General features: G+C 39.5%; 1 protein-coding gene across 8 annotated transcripts in view; it reads right to left on the bottom strand.

Moving 5' to 3' along the window:
• CACNA1D (calcium voltage-gated channel subunit alpha1 D) overlaps positions 1 to 22,072 on the bottom strand; it is a 331,172-nt gene that overhangs the window by 98,020 nt on the left and 211,080 nt on the right. For all 8 annotated transcript variants that reach the window (XM_030570212.1, XM_030570214.1, XM_030570209.1 and 5 more), the window contains 9 exons: positions 20,942 to 21,086; positions 19,015 to 19,144; positions 14,054 to 14,113; positions 7,527 to 7,633; positions 5,902 to 5,989; positions 5,183 to 5,290; positions 4,943 to 4,995; positions 4,416 to 4,562; positions 1,175 to 1,376 (listed from right to left, as the gene is read on the bottom strand). In XM_030570212.1, the coding sequence (XP_030426072.1) occupies positions 1,175 to 1,376; positions 4,416 to 4,562; positions 4,943 to 4,995; positions 5,183 to 5,290; positions 5,902 to 5,989; positions 7,527 to 7,633; positions 14,054 to 14,113; positions 19,015 to 19,144; positions 20,942 to 21,086 (1,040 nt within the window). The remainder of the gene's footprint in view (positions 1 to 1,174; positions 1,377 to 4,415; positions 4,563 to 4,942; positions 4,996 to 5,182; positions 5,291 to 5,901; positions 5,990 to 7,526; positions 7,634 to 14,053; positions 14,114 to 19,014; positions 19,145 to 20,941; positions 21,087 to 22,072) is intronic.

Below are 22,072 nucleotides of genomic sequence, written 5' to 3'. Positions count from 1 at the left end.
CATTACCGTGGAATGTTGCTGCTGCTGCCGCCACCGAAGTAGGGGTGGGTGTGTGTGTGTGTGTGAGAGAGAGAGAGAGAGAGAGAGACACGCAGGGTGGGGTGGGGGCTGATGTCAGGGTTTCCCCCTTCCGCTGTCTGAACTTACAAGACAGCATGCTGACACACTCTTTGCTCCCCAAAACACACTCTCTCTCCCCCCACATACACACAATAGACTCTCTGTCGCACTCCAACCCCCTCGCCATTTGAAAAGCACGTTGCAGCCACTTGCACATTGGGATAGCTACCACAATGCTGTGCTCTCTGTGGCATTGCAAGAGCTGCTAATGTGGCCACACCACTGCGCTTGCAGCTGACAGCATAAACACATGGCAGCACTTTCCCTGCTGCTGTCTCTGAGGGCTGGCTTAATTCCCAGCCTCTACATCGGCAGGTGTAACCATAGCCTTATTGCAGACCAGGCCTTAAAACTGACCAGATTTTTAACTGTTTGAGGAGTGCTTAATATACCTAATTCACAGAGCATAATACATCAGTAATGCTACCCACAGTACCAGGTATGTTCTTGCTAAAATAGATGTTACAATGGAATATTAGTACTTCAAAGACCATTACTACTGTACAAAAATTACTCTAGTACAGCATTCTCTAGTCCAGGGGTCAGCAACCTTTCCAAAGTGGTGTGCCAAGTCTTCATTTATTCACTCTAATTTAAGGTTTCACGTGCCAGTAATACATTTATTGTTTTTAGGTCTCTTTCTATAAGTCTACAATATATAACTAAACTATTGTTGTACATAAAGTAAATAAGGTTTTTAAAATGTTTAAGAAGCTTCATTTAAAATTAAATTAAAATGCAGAGCCCCCAAGACCATGACCAGGACCTGGGCAGTGTGAGTGCCACTGAAAATCAGCTCGGGTGCCGCCTTCGGCACCTGCGCCATAGGTTGCCTACCCCTGCTCTCGTCAAGAAAGAGAGTAATCTGATGACCTTTTACTCCAACTTTTAGAACCAGTTTTTACTAAAAGCCTTTATTTGTACAGTGTAAGTAAGGCAGGTGTCTAGTGCCCTCTTCTGAAACCATAGCAGAATGGATGCTGGTTTTGTGCAATGTATGAATACAAAAGGAATAACTTTAGAAATGAAAAAAAAGAGCATTTTTTAGTTTAACCTGATTTTTGTCCAGCTCACAGTTCTTATATTCTTGTTCTCCCTGTTCTTGGAATGTAACAATGACAAAACCAACAAATATGTTCATCATAAAGAAGGCAATGATGATGATGTAGATGATGAAGAAGATGGAAATCTCCACTCTGTAGTTGTATACAGGGCCTATATTCTCTGCATTTGAGTCTATGGCTTTGTATAGCAGCCTGAAAAAGAAAAAAGAAAAAATTATGTTTTAACTGTTGTTAAAATGACAAAACCTGTAGATTATATTTTCATTTAGACTCAGTGGATAGTAACTAGTAATTTATTCCACTTTATTTGACGTTTACTAGCAAAAGTTTCTCCCAAAGGCCAAAACCTTTATGTGCTAACAATGGTTTCACTATTTAAAGGGGCAGGACTAAAGATCTCAGAAGATTAGTTGAAGTGTAACTAAAGAGACATTTGGCTGTAAGATCAGAACCTAAATATTATAAGATTTCTCTAATTTTAACAGGAACAACAATCCAAAAAGACTCCAAACAAATACTCTAGTCAGGAGTCACTTGGTGCTCTGAAGATCAAATTTTTGGGCAGCCTCACACTGATATCCAATTTGCACCCCAGCTTTAAAATAAAGTAGATTTAGGCTGCAAAAGGAAGCTTGAATGTTGACCAAAATGACTTAATGTGCATTACAAATGTGTGCACAGCCACTTTGACTGAGACACTGAGTTGTGCTTGCCACATTGATGTCACAAAATCAAAGACCAGAATGGAAAGCTTGTCCTTGAATATGTAGCCATTGTCCACAACAAACTAGAAAGATAGTGAATACTGCCTGGAAGAATTACCTGGATACATAATCTAAGGAATATCCCAAACACATTGCATAGTTAAGACCTCCCTCATTATTTCCACATCTTTGACTTATAAATGGCAAACCTGGTCTATTTCAGAAGCAGGTAGATTAAGAAATACAGAAACTTCATGGACCTCATGCATTGACCGCATGCCTAAATGCAAAAGATGGAGGCAGGGAGGAAAGAAGTGCAATAAGAACAGTATAAAGACTAGACTACTTTAGGGCTGCCAGTTAATCACAGTTAACTCACATGATTAACTCAAAAAATTAATTGTGATTAAAAAATTAATCAGGATTAATCGCAGTTTTAGTCACACTGTTAAACACCAATTGAAATTCATTACATATTTTTGGATGTGTTCCTACATTTTCAAATATATTGATTTCAATTACAACACAGAATACAAAGTGTACAGTGCTCACTTTATATTATTATTTTTATTACAAATATTTGCACTGTAAAAATGATAAACAAAAGAAACAGTATTTTTCAATTCACTTCATAGAAGTACTGTAGTGCAATTCCTTTATCATGAAAGTGCAATTTACAGATATAGATTTTTTTTTGTTACATAACTTCACTCAAAAAAAAATATAAAACTTTAGAGCCTCCAAGTCCACTGAGTCCTACTTCTTGTTCAGCTAATCGCTAAGAGAAACAAGTTTGTTTACATTTACAGGAGATAATGCTGCCCACTTCTTATTTACAATGTTGCCCATAAGTGAGAACAGGTGTTTGCACGGAACTTTTGTAGCCAGCATTGCAAGGTATTTACGTGCTAGATATGCTAAATATTCGTTATGCTCCTTCATGCTTCAGCCACCATTCCAGAGGACATGCTTTCGTGTCGATAATGCTTGTTAAAAAAATAATGCATAAATTAAATTTGTGACTGAACTTCTTAGGGGAGAACTGTACGTCTCTGGCTCTGTTTTACTCGCATTCTACCACATATTTCATGTTATAGCAGTCTTGTATGATGACCCAGCATGTTGTTTACATGTCAGATATGCTAAACATCCGTATGTCCCTTCATTCTTTGGCCACCATTCTAGAGGACATGCTTTCATGCTGATGACGCTTGTTAAAAAAATAATGTGTTAATTACATTTGTGACTGAACTCCTTGGGGGAGAATCGTATGATTCTGTTCTGTTTTACCTGCATTCTGCCAAATATTTCATGTTATAGCAGTCTTGGATGGTGACCCAAAACATGTTTGTTTTAAAAACACTTTCACTGCAGATCTGACCAAATGCAAAGAAGGTACCAATGTGAGATTTCTAAAAATAGCTACAGCACTTGATCCAAGGTTTAAGAATCTGAAGTGCCTTTCAAAATCTGAGAGGGACGAGGTGTGGAGTTTGCTTTCAGAAGTCTTAAAAGAGCAACACTCCAATACCGAAACTACAGAACCCAAACCACCAAAAAAGAAAATCAACCTTCTGCTCATGGCATCTGACTCAGATGACGAAAATGAACATGTGTCCCACGCTGCTTTGGATCTTTATCAAGCAGAACTCATCATCAGCATGTCCTCTGGAATGGTGGCCAAAGCATGAAGGGCCATATGAATATAAATATCTTGCGATGTCAGCTACAGTAGTGCTATGCGAACACCTGTTCTCACTTTCAGGTGATATTGTAAACAAAAGCGGGCAGCATTATCTCCTGCAAACGTAAACAAACTTGTTCGTCTGAGCGATTGGCTGAACAAGAAGTAGGACTGAATGGACTTGAAGGCTCTAAAATGTTACATTGTTTTACTTTTGAATGCAGTTTTTTTGGTAACTAATTCTACATTTGTAAGTTCAACTTTCATGATAAAGAGACTGCACTACAGTACTTGTATTAGGGGAACTGAAAAACACTTTCTTTTGTTTTTTTCAGTGGAAATATTTCTAATAAAAAATTAATATAAAGTGAGCACTGTACACTTTGTGTTTTGTGTTGAAATTGAAATCAATCTATTTGAAAATATAGAAAATATCCAAAAATATTTTAAAAATGTTATTCTATTATTGTTCAACAGTGCGATTAATTGCGATTAATTTTTTTAATTGCATGATTAATTGTGATTACTTTTTTTTATTGCCTGACAGCCGTAGACTATTTCGAATGTTTATAGGGCTGAATTCCCCCTTCATTAGCAACAATGAGGCTTTGTATACTTGGATAAGATCTGCTCTTTCAAGGTGCTAAGTGCCACAATTTCCCTTGACATTAGTGTAAGTAAAGGGACCACACACGTCCCAGGATCAGGCCCATAATCTCAAGACTCTAAAAAGTGCAGGTGATTGTTTACCATTCAGGAAGTGCCAGTAAAATTTTATTTCTACTCTTTTGAGAAATGCAACATCTGTTAATGATATTATGGAAATACTGAATGCTCACTTACGCAGGCCAGCCTTCAAAGGTAGACACAGTAAAAAGGGCCATCATAGCAGACAGAACATTGTCAAAGTTGAAATCACTGTTTTGCCAAACTCTTTCTCTGACCATTGGGTTATCAACATCTCCATCTTTATAAACAATGAATATTCCCCTGTGGAAGAAGAAAAGAAACAGAAACTGATTGCATAACACTTGGGAAGCATTCAATTAGTCACAGAATGATACCATCCCTTCCCTGAGATATATGCTCATTTCAATCAGTTAACTGGTGCTGTCTGCTCCTGACTTTATGTGCTGTGATGTGCATTGGCTGCCTGCTAGTTTCTGCGCAGATTTTTAGGTGTTGGTTTCGACTTATAAAAAACTGAATGATTTGGAACCTGTGTTTGATGTGCTGGAGTTTGGTTTTATTTATAATTTTGTTAAGGTGCTCAGAGGCTTCAGGGTATGAATGACTTACAAATCAACATATTATTATTGTTATCATTCAAAATAGTGTATATCTGATTTATAAAGTGAAAGGGTTCTCACCGGCAATCCTCAGGATTCTGTTTTGCTTCATCAGTGCACCGATAAAATTTTCCCTATTTATAAAACAAAAGATGTAGATGGAATGTAGGGCATAAAAATTAACTAAACTTAGAACCTGATCCTGTGATTGGCTCAGCACAGGTACAACCCAGTTCCAACACAGAGCCCTACTGAAGTCAGTTGGAAGACCTTGGTGCAGGATCAGGCCTGAATGTGTTTTGAAGGAATTCATTTATTTACCTTAAAAAGCTGTACACCAATACAGGCGAACATGAACTGGAGCAGAGTTGTGACAATCATGATATTACCAATAGTTCTAATAGCAACAAAGACACACTGAACAACATGCTGTGAATAAAAGGAAAAAAGAAAAGGATTTTAGTCCAATTTAATTTTCTTACTTGGCATTATTGTAGAAAAATGTACACTGCATTAGCAACACAAATTTTCTTAGATTTATAAGAAAAATTATATATTCTTATATATTTATAAAAATATATTTATATATTCACTTCATAAATTAATCAGTTAGAAAATACTCATATAATGTTCATAGAATTAATGTAATGCTGCTACTAGAAATTAGCATGATTTTCTGAATGTATCAGTAGTCTCTTGAAAGTAGGCCACTTCAGATCTTAAAGTGATAGGCAGTACATATACACAGTGGAATTACAATGAATATATTGCAATGATATTTGGCTTGTTGCACGCATTATGTGCCAAAATCTGCCTTCAGTGATGCTGCTGTTGCTCCAGATTTAAACTGCTGTGACTTAGAGCAGGATTTGGACTAGCATATTTAAGAATTAAAAACTGATTTAGGGCCCAGTCCTGTGTCCTTATCCAGGTAAATCCTTTAGCTTATCCTTTGGCTTCAGTGGGGGTTTTGCCTGCAGTAGGACTGCAGAATATTAGGGCAATAGAAACATAACTTGGAAAAAAAGACAAATAAAAACCTTAAGTCCTTTTGCTCTGTTTATTGCCCTTAGAGGCCTCAAGACTCTTAAAACTCTCAGAATCTTCACAACTGAGATAGCACTTGATCTAGTGGGGAGGAAAAAAAGCAAGCATTAGCCCGTTATTTCTTTTTCAATTGACTTATTCTTACTAAAATTATCTATGTTCATGCAGTTCCCTTCTAGAAGGAAAAATTCTTATTTGCTCCTCGGAGTAAATAAATATTTTGTAAATTAGCATTTTGAAATACACCTCAGCTTCTTACTGTTATCAAAACCACCGATTTAATTTCTCAAACATTCCATGTGAATATCTTGGCTTCAGGAACAACTTAGGAATTAGAAGTACATGGGCTGGTCGTACACTGCAGATCAGGTACGTTTTGCCATTGGGGAAAGATACTGGCCAAAGATACTGGTATTTCTGACAAACTAAGGGCTCTACCCTGTGAGATGCCGAGAGCCTGCTGCAAGATGATGAGCACCATCAGCTCCAATCAAGCAGAGCTGGAAATTTTCAGTACCACACAAAAGATGCTCAGCATCTCATATGACTGGGCCCTTCATTTGTCAGAGAAATGTAATACTGAGCCTTTTGCTCAGTGCTAAGTAGTATGGACTGGAGTTTCAGATGGGGTGGTACCACCTGCCTTGTTGAATAACATAATTAATGAGATACTAGAGCAAGCAGTGATAGGTAGAGTAGTAGAATAAAAATTGAGGAACAAGTTAATGACGCCCTACTCTTGTTCATTTCTAAGTCAATGGGAATTTTACCGTTGATTTCAAGTGCAGCAGAATTGAGCCCTCGACAAAGTAGTGCGAGCTGGAGCCTGTTCTTAGATGGTTGTGGCTTGCCTGATCACAAGGGGTAAAAAATCCCTCTTCACCACCAATTATAGTCCTAAATGGTACAAGGCTACTATTTTGTCACGGAGATCACGGTATTCTCAGTAATTGTGAATTTGAATAAAGTCAGCGATCCCAGCAATGGCCAGTGATGTGCCTTTCCCCGCCAGGTTGCAACCTGGCCCGCATGGTCACAGCACCACTTAGGTTTGGTGTATCTGCCCCTCCATAGATGGAAATAGAGGAGCAGATATGCCAAACTTGAATGGTGCTGTGACCACATGGGTGTGGTTGCAATGCCTGGAACAGGTAGCTGGTCCCAGCCCCACAGGACAGGAGCTACTGCTGCAGAGTGAGCGTGTGGTAGGCTCCCTCTCCAACAGCACCCCACCCTGCATGACACATACTTCTTTTCCTGCACCTCTGCCATGAAATGTATTAACATCTTCTCTGAAAAAAATCATAACCTTATGCATAAGCTGCAACATTCCAAGGAGTTACCCCTCTGAGGCACAATGCCCTCAGCTTATCCTGCTCTGGTGTGAGGGTAGGGAAGTAGTAATTTACTGCTGGCCTATACCAGAATTATAACATTTTCTATGCCACATGTTATTGCTCTGGGAGTGGAGGGGGAGTAATTGAATGCTAATCTTGTGCACCCAGACCCAAGGTATGAATAAAGGTGGAAGAATCTAATCCCTTACAAAGGGCCACTTTTACTTTAAAACCCCCAAGGAAAAAATAAAAGCCATTTAGAGTGTAACTGTAATACTTACTGAATCCCAAACGATACCAGAGAAACACCCACAACTAGCAAGTCCAGCAAATTGAAGTAATTCCTGCAGAAAGACCCTTTGTGAAGGAATGCTCCAAAAGCTGTCATCTAAAAACAGAATTGTTACACATTTACTCTCTGTTTTTCTTCATTTAAACCAAAATTTAGGCTGTTTACAAGACACCTGTTGAGGGTGCAAATGTACAATCAAATATTTTATCTGTTACAATAATTAATATACCAAAACCGTCTGAATATATATTCCTCCAAATTAAACAATTTGCACTTAAGCAACAGAACCAGATGTGTTAATTGTCCCTGATATCAAAATGTTGGACTTCTGTGTGTGCACAAAAGCTGACCTGGTTAGGCCTTTACCATAGCACTGTAAAGGGGCTGCAAATGCCTGGGAGAAAGATCTCATGCAGAAGCAGTGTAGGGCTGTTATATGCGGCCTTAGGCTGTCCTCCCTTGCTGCCCCCACTGTAGGGGATGTGCTGGTTCACAAAGAGGTGTATCAGGAGATAGACGAGGGAGTGGTTGTAGTGCTGAGGGCGACAGCCCTTCCTGTCTGCGAAGTAGCCCACAGGCAGCTATCGAGAGGCTGCAGTTAATTAGAGCAGCCCCTGTTCCATATTATGCTAGAGACTGCCCTGGCCTTGGGTGCAGGCAGCATTTGGGCAGCACAGAGATGTCCTCAGGTGGTACAAAACACTCAAGTCTATTACAAATATCTCTAACTTAACTCAGGTTATATATTGGTTCAAAAATGGATAGATGGAAGCCTATTAAACCAATTATAGGCATAAAACAGGCATTTCAAATAGAATTTTCTTTTTATGTATAGATTTCCATGGGTGTAGATTGTACCATGCCTAATCTGAACAAAAACTATGGGTACTGTCAAAATACCTGGTAGACAGATAGACCCAATTCATCTGCTATGTGACTACAGGATCTAATCCTCTAAGGCTCTAAATACCTAGTGGGAATTGCTGAGCACCCTCAACTACCATTGATTTCAAGGAGAATTGAGGACATTTAGTACCTCTCAGGAAGTGCTTGTTATTATCTCACAGTACTGGGCCAGTAATTCCCATTCACTAGCTAGAAAGAAAAAGCTGCCAACCTATAACATGGTGGTCTGGCCCTTTAGGGTATGTCTACACAGCACACAAGCCTCTGAGCCCAGGTTGATAGGTTTGGGTTCACGGGGCTCATGTTAAAAACAGCAGTATAAACATTGCAGTTTGGACTGGAGCTTGGGCTCTGAAGCCTTGGGATGGGACTAGTCCCTGAGCTCCCGCCCAAATGCTGTCTCCACAGCTATTTTTGGCACTGTAGCATGAGTCTTGACTCTGGCTTGGAGGCTCACTTCCGCAGGCTTTCACTGGCTATGTAGACATACCCTTAAGGCCCAAGAGGCCATGGAACAGCTGGCTCTGTTCTAGAAGAAAGCCCATCAGGCGTGGTCCTGGGAACCAGCAGACCCTGCTGAATGACACCCAATAATTGGGTCTGATTCTCAGCTGGAGGTTATAAATGAGGGCCCCAGCTCCAAGAGGGGGGGAGAGAGGCCCACATTCTCCCATGGCTGCAGCAGAAGGCTGCAGGAAGGCCACACAGACCCAACTCTTAGGATGGGAAGGTCCAGACCATTCAGTTACCAGAGAGGCCAGACGCCCCACAGTCTCATCCAGAACAAGACTATTAATTTTGTTATTGTCTTATATTTCCTCTTTGCTTTGTGTTGGAGACTAAACAGAGCCCTGAGGAAAGGGGCTATAAACTGAACTGGGAGTGGCTGTTTGTCCCAGGCTGGTGATCAGCTCCATCAGTGAACACCTTAAAAAGAGATTCCACAAGTTATAAGAATATGTGTCCTACAACATAGATCACTGTTTATGGGCTTCACTCTTGCAGCCCTTTCACACAAAAGCTCTTGTTAGCTTCAGTGGGCATTACACGCCTGAAAAGGGCTGCTGGATCCATAGCTTTAATATGTCCTTCTGTTCTCATCTTCCTGTTAATCTTTCCCTCTTTGTGATCCAAATGTTGCTCACCTGCTAAATATCCCCAAAAGTAGAAGAACAAAAATGTAGACTTAATACAAGCCCAAGGCTTACTGAAGTGAAGTATATGGAGACAATAAAGTCTACATAATATTCACAACTGTGTTCTCACATGATCATACAGAGCACATCCTCTATCTATCCATATGTCTGTCTGTCTATTCACTCCATCCCCATCACCATAAGATGTGAGCACCTTCATAGTTAGTGTAACATGGGACACTCCCACATTGACAGATACAGTTGTATAAAAAGACAGATCAAAGTCTCCCCATTTTTATATGGCTGCCCTCTGCTTTAATAATTATAAGTCCCTTTTAAAGTCTTTGACAAAAACCATTATGCGAAAAACCCAGCTTGTTCTTTAAAAGGGTGAAGGTCAAGGGCAAGGCTAGGAAGTGGATGAGAAGAGTTGAACATTGTTGCAGCTCTCACTCAATGGAAGCTCAGTATTTACCCAGAATGTACTCAACAGGGCGAGCAGCTACTGCTCTGTGCTCAGCTAGCGTTCCTGTCTCTTTCTCTGGCACAACATTCCACAGGAGTGCTGACTGGCCTACATAGGTATGCCATTGGCAGAACTGGGGCAGGGGCAGAAGTCTCACTCTGTCTCCTGTGCACTGCTCCAGCAGAGCAAACAGGATGGAAAGCAGGTTTAAAGAAACAGCTGGGATTCCCACTGTGTAGTGGAATCCTTGGTTGGCATAAGTTTGTATAGTTGCTTCTGTATTCAGTCTTGACCCCCATATGGGAACATGTTGGAATGGTTGTGGCGCCAGTGAAATAGACCATAAGTATTGTTCCAGCTGATGAAAGTTAGACTAGCCCAGAAACTACTTTGACCTGCAACAGGAGCTAAACTAGCCCCAGTTCCCCCATAATTAAAGTTGAATTGGGTGTTCTTATTTAAAGCAGAGACTCAATGTCTTTGTTATGTATGAAAATAACACTACATATCCTCCCCCAACTTACTGCACTTACTCTTTGAGATCAGAATTAATTTTCTGAGAATTTACTTCTAGTGATACTACATGATAATGATAGAGGCTTTTTAAGCATTGATGATCCCACATTAGATTATACTTACATTTTAAAGAGTTTTTAATTCTGCCCCTCCCTCAGTGGTGTCACTATAGAGCAGAGTTAAGGCTGCATGTGTGCCTTATCTGTGTATTGCTGTATCTTACTATGGATTTCTTTATGTTTTAACCTTAAATCTGAATTTTTTTGTTTTGATGCTTGTTTTGGGGATAATTATAACATTCTTGTAATATAGTTTACCCGTAAGTTACATTAACTCCAGTTTCACCTTTTTTTTTTTTGGTTTGGAATTTAAATGAGATGTGCATTATTGTACCATAATGTTCACTACATGTTTAAACCTGAATTAACTCTTGTTGTGGATGTTTAGCAACAGGACTTGCCATTGCAGAAAGCACAGTGCAAAACCCAGCACGAACAGTATGGAGAGCTCTAATCATAAGCAAGCATAGCCAAAGTTTGAGACATGTTAGTACAGCAAGGCATTGTAAATGTACATGCCACATTCTGATTACGTATTACCATCTTTTAAAGTTCAATTCATTTTCCTCTACAAATACACTTGGATTACACTGCAAGACACAACCTGCTGGAGAACACAGAATCAGGAGCATCCGCATTTTTGACTGAGCAAATCCTTTGTGGGTGTGTTTGAGTCATGGAGGGCACATCAATGAGAGAACTTTCCTGACACTTTAACAGTGCTGTCTAAACTGCACATAGATCCACATAGTTGCTGAACAACTGAATTATTTTTATTTTAGCCTATCAGATAGGGGAGAGGTAAGCTACATACTTGGCAATTGCTTAACATGTGCTAGTGTCTTGTGACCATTGCATCTGTGCAGGATCAAGTGCAGAACTTAATAGAATTGAACAGTAGTTCAAAGGTGACCAGGAACACAAAAGGAGGTTTCCCACTCAGGGGATATAAGTTGCTGTCAGAGAATACAGAGGACAGGCCTTCATTTAGCTCCCAGCAGTCCACAAAAAATCCTGTAGAGCCAGCAGGCACTTCCTGGGTGTATTCAGCGAAGATATGAGCCAAAGTCATCCTTCAGATAACTCCACTGACTAACGAAAGCCCTAAACAGATCTCCACAGTGAAAAAGACCCTCACTAATCTACTTCAGTTTCTTGGATTTAGGAGTGACCAGTTTCACTAGTGCCAGGAACAGATTCTTTAGAGGATCCTGAAATTTAGTGGCGTCACTGTTGGTATGACCGAAAATGAAAACAGAGATGATCGGGGGGGAAGGGGAGAATAGAAACTACTAGGTCTGTGGGTGATGAACTGAAGGACGAGTGCAAATGTCTCTACAGCCTCTATTCTAGTGTTTTATTGAGTCTCCTTTCAGAGACCCCAGGAATGGGGCTTCCACCATTTTTCTTGAGTGATCTTCCACAGTCTAATAGATCTCAATGTCAAGAAGATATTTATGATCATTAGTATTAATTTTCCTTTTTTAATGTATTCCTTAATATCTAGTTACATCCCCTTGCACCATGCTAATTCCTCTCTTTTCTTGGAGAAATGCAACCAGAACTGAAGGTGTGGGAACAGTGGTTGATACAGTCTGCTGCTCAAAGGATACAGACATTCTACTAACTCCTATCTGCCTCAGAAAGGATGGTATCACTTTTAATGAGGTAAGTCGGTTCCTCGAGTTCAGAGGTTTTGCAAGTAGCTTGATCCAACTTTACTGTTTTGTCAAGTGTATAATTCTCTCTGCTCATTTCGCAGCATTGCTTTGATTTAACAATGGCAAGGACCATAGGAGGTTTTCACCTTCCTTGGCAGCATGGAGCTTGGATCATCTGCTGGGATCATCTGGGCATGTCTCACCTGATAAGTTCCCTGCCATTGCAGTACACTGGTGACCCCTTGGTCTCTCCTGTTCTTTGTCTGGGGCTCATAGCAGTTTCATCCCCTAGGGACTGAAATGCTAACCCAAGTTATTGGACTCAATATAGAGGTATCTGGGTGAAATTTAATTGTCTGTGTTACACCGGAGGTCAGACTTGATGATCTAATGGTCACTTCTGGCCTTAAACTCTATGGAACTATGAAATAAAAAATAATAAGAATACTTAGTACTTATTCTAGCAGTCTACATCTTCAGAGCTCTTTACAACTATTAACTAATTTACTATTTTGTTAGCAGGCTCTTCACTACTGAATATAAGAAATCATGGGATTTCATAAGCAGGAGTAGGTGAACATTTACAAACATAAAAATAGTTTACTATATAAAATACAGCTTATCTTGTAAACAGCCCAAATATTGCATTATCTGGTATTAATCAAAATGCGCCGTGAAAAGAACAAACCAATATGAACAAAGCTGGTAGAAGAGTTTTTGTTATGCTTAAACCTCAGCTGGAAATGCAAAGTTTATGTACAGATTCTTACTGTACCAGAAATTCACTGGTATATGTCAGGGCTAGTCAACAAGTGACTTATGGCTGTTGTTCATTGCATGACGCTTCCAAGCTTCTTATAAGGGCTATAAAATGTATATAGCTCTAAAGAAGTGTTTTATACATTTCTAATTATGCTTCATGATTCAGTCTCCATTTGTCACCTAGACAGCACCAGGTAAACATAAACCCTAGTTTTACTGCTGCTTTGCCTGAGCAATCTTCATAGATCTAAAAGTTGAGTAGCCCTGGTGTATGGTCTTAATAATCAGTACACAAACTGTACATTCAAATACCAATTCTGAACTCATGCATAGGTAATACATTTAAGCAAGCATATTTATGCCTTTCTGAGTATTTGAATGTATGCCCAAGATAAGATAAAATGCAAAGTATCTTAGACTATAAATAAATGCAAGATATCTTGCAAGTCCTGTTGCAAGAAAATAGTTGTCTACTATTTTAGCACTATGAATATAGTTCAGCAAGAGAGATGAGAAAATCCATGCTCCCTCTTTAAAAGATTTATGATCTTTTTGGAAATGCCAAAACAAGGAGGAGGAAAGCTCATGCGCAGTGAATTATTTTTCCCTTTTCTGACAAACTGTAAGTGTAAAAAAGGGTAAAAAATGAATTAAATTGATGTGATGATAAAAAGTAGCTTCTACATGCACCCAAAGGTCAAAGATAACTAATCAAAACTATAAGATATTGTCAAATTAAAAAATTCTTTGGTTTGAAAAAGTTTAGCTTTGATCATTTAGGGAAAAGGTGGAGAACACTTCAAGTGCCTTTTCTTGGCAGGTGACACACAAGGAAAATCCTTTTAAACAAACTTCTTTATAAACCTGTTACCTTCAAAATGATCTCAAATGTAAACATACTAGTGAAGACATAATCTGCATACCCTAGGATCTGGAAGGTAAACAAAAAGTTACAAACATTATTGCTATAGCTGCTGTTGAGCTAACAAGGATCAATTAACATTCATTACCTTTAACAGGATTTCAACAGTAAAGATGGCTGTGAAAGCATAGTCAAAGTAACCAAGTATCTGCAAGGTATAATATGTGCCACAGTAAGAAATCCATCTATAAATAAATATTTACAATTTAGATCACATGCACAAAAATACCTACTTAAATTTAAGAATTTAATTGGGAAATGTAGGCAAAGTAATTTAAACTTTTAGCTGCTGTGTAACAATGTTTTGTTTAATTTAAAGATCATTAGAAGCTACTAAGTTCAAAGTGAGATTTCTTCCATCATAAAATGATAGGACCAAATATGCAATATTTTCTTTCAATTCAGACCTTTCTCCTAGGGCCCTACCAAATTCACAGCCATGAAAAATGCGTCACGACCATGAAATCTGATCTCCCCTGTGAAATCTGGTCTTTTGTGTATATAGTATATAGATTTCACATGGGAAACCAGCATTTCTCAAACAGGAGGTCCTGACCCAAAAGGGGGCTATAGAGGGTTGCAAATTTACTGTAGGGGGGTTATGATATTGCCACCTTTACTTCTGTGCTGCCTTCAGAGCTAGCTGGCCGGACAGCGGTGGCGGCTAGTCTAGTGCTCAGCACCCTGCCACCAGCAGTGCAGAAGTAAGGGTGGCAATATTGAGACTCCCCTACAATAACCTTGCAACCCTCTCCCACAACATCCTTTTGGGTCACGACCCCTATAGTTACAACACCTTGGAATTTCAGATTGAAACATATGAAATCATGTAATGTGTGATTTTTTAAATCCTATGACTGTGAAATTGACCAAAATGGACTGTGAATTTGGTAGGGCCTTACCTATCAGCTTTCAGATGTTCTTTCTTTTGATTCTAATATACTTTACAGACTCTCACTCAAACAAAAGCTTATTAATAATGTACTTTTTCCATCACAGTATTGCATCGAAAAGTTAGACTGTCATATACTTTGTCAGTTTTACTAAATCAGTCTAAACATTGTTATGTGTATTTTGTTGCTACAGGCTGTATGTGCTCGCTACAGGATCACATAGCAAAATTAATGAATAAGTAAATTACCTAAAATCTACTAATGCATTTACTTTTTCTCTTGTGTTTTGGAGTATATAACTGTGAGTAATTTATGGAAAATTAAATAAAAATAACAGTAGAGTCAAAGGTGATGTGCAGAGCTTTCAGAATGACCTTGGGTGAAATCCTCATTCCACTGAAGTCAATGGGAGCTTTGCCATAGATTTCAAGACAGTGAGGATTTCACCCCTGTAAGGAAAACAGTGCACTTATCTTTAGAACCTACCCAACGCAAGTAACATGCAATCCAACATTAGTTTTCCTTTCAAGGGAACTACACAACTATCCATTTGTTCTTCTGGTCAGAAAGATGGTGCCAGTGATCAGCAGCGAAGGAAATGGCAGGAAAAATTCAATAATGGACAACAGGGAAAAGGGCGCCCATACTAGATTAGACACAGGGAAATCTACTTTTCATTTTCAGCCAAAGCTCAGATGCTTCTGGTTCCTGCAATAGCTGAAAAAATATAAATGGTAAAGCCCTACAACAAAGACTGGTAAGAGACCTATTCTAAAATATCGAAGGAAGTATTGCAAACCATTTCACTGCAGCATGACAACAGTGTTTTATTTTGTTTTCATATTTTGCCTTCTTAATGTTAGTAATGGAAGGAAGAGGTCAGCAAGAACCACTTTTCCCCCTCAGTATATCTGTGCTGGAGGTAGGCAAACACCGGGGGTAGCATATTTTTTGCTGGTCAGCTAGCACACAGAGAAAGTATGGCCTGCTGGGTCAGAAATATAGCCAAGGCAGGCTTCCCCTCTCCCTGCATTCTTACTAATATAATGGACTATGATAGCATAGGTACAGACAGCATGGTTGTCACTGGGAATCAAACCCAGGACATTCACACCAAAAGCACAGGACACCACTAATTGAGTTAAGAACGTAAGAATGGCCATACTGGGTCAGACCAAAGGTCCATCCAGCCCAGTATCCTATCTGCCAACAGTGGTCAATGCCAAGTGCCCCAGAGGGAGTGAACCTAACAGGTAATGATCAAGTGATCTCTCTCTGCCATCCATCTCCACCCTCTGACTAACAGAGGCTAGGGACACCACTCCTTACACATCCTGGCTAATAGCCATTAATGGACTTAATCTCCATGAATTTATCTAGTTCTCTTTTAAACCCTGTTATAGTCCTAGCCTTCACAACCTCTTCAGGCAAGGAGTTCCACAGGTTGACTGTGTGCTGTGTAAAGAAGAACTTCCTTTTATTTGTTTTAAACCTGCTTCCCATTAATTTCATTTGGTGGCCCCTAGTTCTTAGATTATGGGACCAAGTACATAACTTTTCCTTATTCACTTACTTCACACCACTCATGATTTTACACACCTCTGTCTTAATCCCCCCACCCCCCTTAGTTTCCTCTTTTCCAAGTAACTCCTTCAACTTTGAGCAGAAGGCTTCCATAGCCACATGGGTCAGCCTCTAAAAGGAGATGTGATCCTGTGCATGAAGCCCCATTAACCATGCTTGCGCCGAACAGATCTGAGGCCTGCTGTAAATCAAGACCCAGCTTGAGAGCCATTTAGAATGAGTAAGGCCCTATTTGTAGAGCTATAACTTCCAGCAGCAAGGATCAAACTTCTCAGTACTTTCTGGACCTTCAGCTTTCAAACCACACGTCCCTACCACGTGAGCTAACAGAACAGCACCAGTTGCTGTCATTAATTAGAAGGTTCTTTTACTCACTGGGGCCAGCCACTGGTGGGAAACATGGTTGCATGCATTAAGTCAATGTAGAATCCAGAGGCAGGAATATGGGCACAACACACTGCACATATCTGCAACAAGGGCAAGGAGCACACCTGTCCCCACTTCCACTTCCCTCAGGCATTCTGCCTGTGTGTCCCCTGCACAGGGATAATCCTTTACAGCCTGTCAGCACTCTTCTAGCTGCAAAAGACAGTATACAGCCCTTCAAACTGTTTCCAGAGTAAGTCTCAAACTGTGGATGGCACTCAAGGATTTGCTACTTGCTGTCTTTTCTTTATCTGTTATTTATACGAATATACTTAACCAGATTGTATAGATAGGAAAAGCACATATCTCCACTGAATATTTTATGAGGGAATACAAGTGTGCATGCTCTGACCTCATTTTACCTCTAAACAAAGTTAAAGTTTTTTTAAACATTTTTTTTCTTTCTAGTGTCAAGCACCAAATTCTATGGGCCACACAGCAACTCCCCTCCCCTCCGGGTTTCAGAGCCCAGGCTCTCACCCGAGCCTGAATATTTACAGTGCTATTTTTAGCCCCGTAGCATAGACCCCATAAGCCCCAGTCAGTTGACCAGGGCTGTGAGACTCACTGCCGCAAGTCTTTATTTGCAGTGTAGATGCGGTCAGGGCCTCTATTCAATCCCACTCTAATCCTGCCCCATCTTCCTTCTGCAGGGTCTGAGGAGACTATTGCAACCACAGAGCAGCCTCCATACATCAGACTACATGCAAGAGAAAGAGGGGGCTTGGTGATACAAGCTCAGTCATAGCAACCCAAAATTCCCTATACAGTATTCCTTATAGGGTTGCTTCTTTACATTTCTTCTTCATAACAACAATTTCACACTTGTATAAAGTTGATAGGAAGCTGAGGGGCTTCTTCTTTATGTCACCACTAATACTGGATATGCAGCAGTGGTGAAATGTTAGGAGATATGATATTGAACCCGAGTATACATTCCTTGTATCTAACTCAGTTTGTAGATGGTCACCCATCACCATGGTATATAAGTGCCAGGCAAAGCTCCTGTAGAACTCAAGAGTACAGAGTACTCAAGATGGCTACAGTGTTGTTTCAGCTACAGGGAGCCATTTTTGGGTAACGTGGTTATTTACTTAACAAATGAGCTACACTTTTGTTGGATTGTAGCTCACCCAATCATTTATACATGGCAGCCTTAAGGGTGCCTAGGATTATAGTGATTTTTTTTGTTTACTCTGTAGTTATTGTTTTATATTTTTCTACTTAAATAATTTTATGTATAAATCACATCTAGCCTAACCACTTTGTAGCGGTTATTTCAAACATTTAAGATGAATACAGCAGAAGTTTTATATTTCTGAATTTGAAAGAAAGAAAGAAAGAAGAAAAGAAAGAATTTCTCAAGTTGACCATTAAAAATCAGACTGCAACTGCTGAACAGTATTACTTTGTTAATGTATGAATATCTTCATACACAGAAGTGATAGGGCTGTCCATATGTCTGTGGATTCATCATAAGATAACTCTTGCATATATGAAAGAAGTGGGAGAACAGGAGAAAAGAGATTTCTATTCATAGATGAATTGCATATCAATGTATGTAACATGTGGCTCTCCAAAAACAGATACATTTCCACCTAGTACCTTTTTCTTTCGTTGTCAGGGTGTATAATGTACATTTATAAACTGAAAATATATTCAAAATCAGATTCAAATAATAACACTTTTAAAAAATGAATTAAAACATTCTGCTTTTCATGTCATAAATTTTAAAAATTAAATTGTTGATTTGATTTTTTTAATTTACATGTGGCCTTATCCTGCCACCAACACTCAGATCAGACTCATAACATCAACACAGATAAAAAGTAAAATTCATTTAGAATTAAAATATGCTTTCTATGTTCCATGCATTACTTTTTAAAGGGATCCATGCTAATTAGTACACGTAGTATAAATAGTATTGTATTCTTTGTAAAACTGTAAAATACTTAACATTTTACTATGTGCAGCGAGCAAAAAAAACCAAAAACAAATATATGAAGACTAGTTAAACTGTGCTATCATGTAGGTCTACACTATAAAAATAAGCATATTCCAAACATAACGATTACTTATTAGTCAGGAGGAAGGCATAATAAGTTAAAAACTTGTTATGTAGACTCGTCTATGTATTTTTGCTTACGTTATTTCGAAAAGAGTGACTGCGAATTGGGTCTTCTGCCGCTAGGGAAACACTGCTGAGCATGATGAAGACAAGGATGAGGTTTGTAAAGATGTGGTGGTTGATCAGCCTGTGGCATCCCACTCGAATTCTGAAAAAGAGACAGAAAAATATGCATCTGTAAATAATTTATAGCAGGCAGAGCTCACAAAAAGCAAGTATTCTAAACTTCTCTGTCAAGATTATGGTAACAATTCTAAAGGCAGGGCTAGATTTGGCTTTCAGATATACCAAGGTAAATCCAGAGCAACTGCTCTGATTTAAACTTTGGTAAAGGATTTCAGAATCTGGCCCATAGACTTTGAGGCTAGGATTGTCAAAGGAGTCTAAGGGAGTTAGGCTCCCAGTTCCCACTGATTTTCCATGGGATTTTGATGCCTAACTTCTCTACATGTCTTTTAAAACCCCAGTATTGGGCCCCACTGTGCACATGCAAAGGGGTCCATGCTAACAGATATTCCTATGCAGGAGTAAAGCCTTCATTTCAGGCTCAATGAGAATGGCTTAATTTCAGGCTCAAGGAGTCTGAGCCAACTCTCATTAAAGCCAATGCAAGTATTCCTAAATTGATGTTGTAGGAGTTGGACTGGGCTCAGTGTCTCATTTAGATACTTCAGGGCTCTATTCAAAATTTCCTAATGAGGCTACCAGCTGTTTCAAGATTGTACTTGCTACTAGGAAGTCACCACGTAATGCTGATTTCAGCTTTACACAAGATTAGAGTCATAGGACCCAATTCGGGTCTCATTCCAGCTGAACACTTCATTAGAGTTACTCCATATTTACATCAGTGGGAAAGCAGAATCAGCAGAATGAAATAATTTTGAAAGCTTCCTGTGAGAAGTTAGCGTGTTTTTAAGTAATCTAGTCTCCTGTTAGTAAATAGAGAATTTCTGTATGTTCTGGTACTGCTAATTACCTTCCACAACAACAGAAGCTACCTACTTTACTTAGAGAAAGAAAAGCTACAAACCAATCCTACAGTCCCTTTGCAAGCAAAAATCCAACCCTCCCCCCCCCGAGTCAAGACGATTTTTGGTGTGCGTGAGGATAGTAAAATAATGACTTTGGGGTATTGACATCAACAGGATCTGTGGGTGTTTAGCATCGTTGGAAATCTGGTCTTAATGTCTGAAGAGCTCTATTTATTATTAAATTTAAGTTGAATGTGTGGAAGTTTTAAACTATTTAGTTTCAATAACTTTCTTTTTTAGTGATTTTTGTCTTTTTGTGAAAAGTGCTGCTTGACAGGTCTGGAGACTGAAGTCATTTATTAACTGAATCGATACAAGAAGGGCAGCAGTCAAATAAACTGCCACACATAGACACTGGTCCACAAATGTTCCTCACAGCTGACCTGGAAGGACCTCTAGTGGTGAGATGGTAACTCTGTTCCCAAGCCAAGTCATTCTTTAACCTGTATGCTGAGACTGCCGATGAGATTGCTAATTGTGTTGATGGTTTTATGACATGGACTCTACTCATTTCATATGCACAATCGAACAACCACTAGATAGTCACAGTTTCCATCGGCTAACAAAACAGCCTTCTTCACTACTGCCCAAGTCTGGAATCATACCTAGAGATGAAAGGCTCTATATCCCAAACCCTAACTACCTAAACATCCAGGTTTTACTGTTTTTATTTATTTATTTATTTATTTATCTTTGCTTTCATTGTTTTCTTCAATGCTGAATTTTGGAAAATACCACCATACCAATGGGATAAGAGGAACCAAATTAATTTATTTAATGGATTATATAAGATCCAATCTTGCTCCCATTTAAGTCAATGGGAGCGCTGCCTTGGACTTCAATGAGGGCAGAATTAGCTCTTCAGTGATGAAGCCCCAAGGCACAGAAGTGGTATTTATAAGAATGATATTTACGGGTTGGTGCTGCTGAAAATGAAGAAGGCGCTCCCTTCAGGAATCGGTGTAATCTTCTCCTTCATATTTAGTTCAGATATTCTTCGGGGACGTGGGCCAACTGGTACCTCTGGTTCATCTTCCTCATCTTCCTCATCTTCACCTACTTTAAATTAAACACTTTTTTACTATAAAATAAAAAAGATTAAATTTTTGTTCATAACAATACATAGTTATTGCTTGTATTAAAATATATATTCAACAGATGGTGTTAAAAATCTGTTAATTAATACATGAGCATTCCCATAGGTGTCAGGGACATATCTTTCATTAATCAATTCACACACCAAAGGGACTCTTTATAGAGCTTTTCATGGTCATGTAGTGCCTAATTTCTATTGACAGGCAGTGCAGTGAGTCAAAATCCTTACCGCATCTCAGATGGAGAGTGGTAGTGGCTTTAGGTTAATTTTTGCAATGACTGGTGGCCTTTCCTCCACCCATCCCATAACCTCTCACTTTCCTGTATATAAAGTCCAAGTAAATGGACTCTGCACAATGGTGGATGTTAATGCCACTCACCTGCCACAGTGGGTGCAAAACCAGATGGGCAGTGATTGGGACAGGAAAGGGAAAGGACAGCACATGGGCCCCTCCCCTCTCTAGAGCCGCTATCCACTCATTGGTCAGCAGGGGGAGGTAAGGAGCTGAATGGTCCATCATTCTCTCCTTTCATTAATTTAAACCCTACCCTGGGGCATGTGGAGTTCTATTTCAGCAGCCCAATCTCCACTTCCTGTAGATGTAGTTTTGGGACTGTGTTTGCAGATGCTGCAGGTCTGACCAAGTGCCAATTTTGGGAGTCAGGAAGGAATATTTTTTTCCCATTGGGGACAAACTGGCAGAGACCTGGTAGGTCTTTTCACCTTCCTCACAGCATCCTCGAAGCACAGTTAGATTTAACTAGTTGCAACTAGTGCACCATTAGCCTTGGTGAAAAGGCTAAAAAGGACGGTCCCCAGAAGTATAAGACCCAGGATTTTGCTGATGGACCTTGCACACATGGGATAGGAGGATACCTTGTTGCCTTCATAGGTCAAGGTTCTCCCCATTTTAATACCATCTGTTCCCTTCCTGGGGTGTGTGAAATGA

This window comes from Gopherus evgoodei, chromosome 7 (assembly GCF_007399415.2).
Source record: "Gopherus evgoodei ecotype Sinaloan lineage chromosome 7, rGopEvg1_v1.p, whole genome shotgun sequence".
NCBI classification, from domain to species: Eukaryota; Metazoa; Chordata; order Testudines; family Testudinidae; genus Gopherus; species Gopherus evgoodei.
The sequence above is the reverse complement of the archived record's forward strand: the minus strand, read 5'-3'. Positions and strand labels throughout refer to the sequence as shown.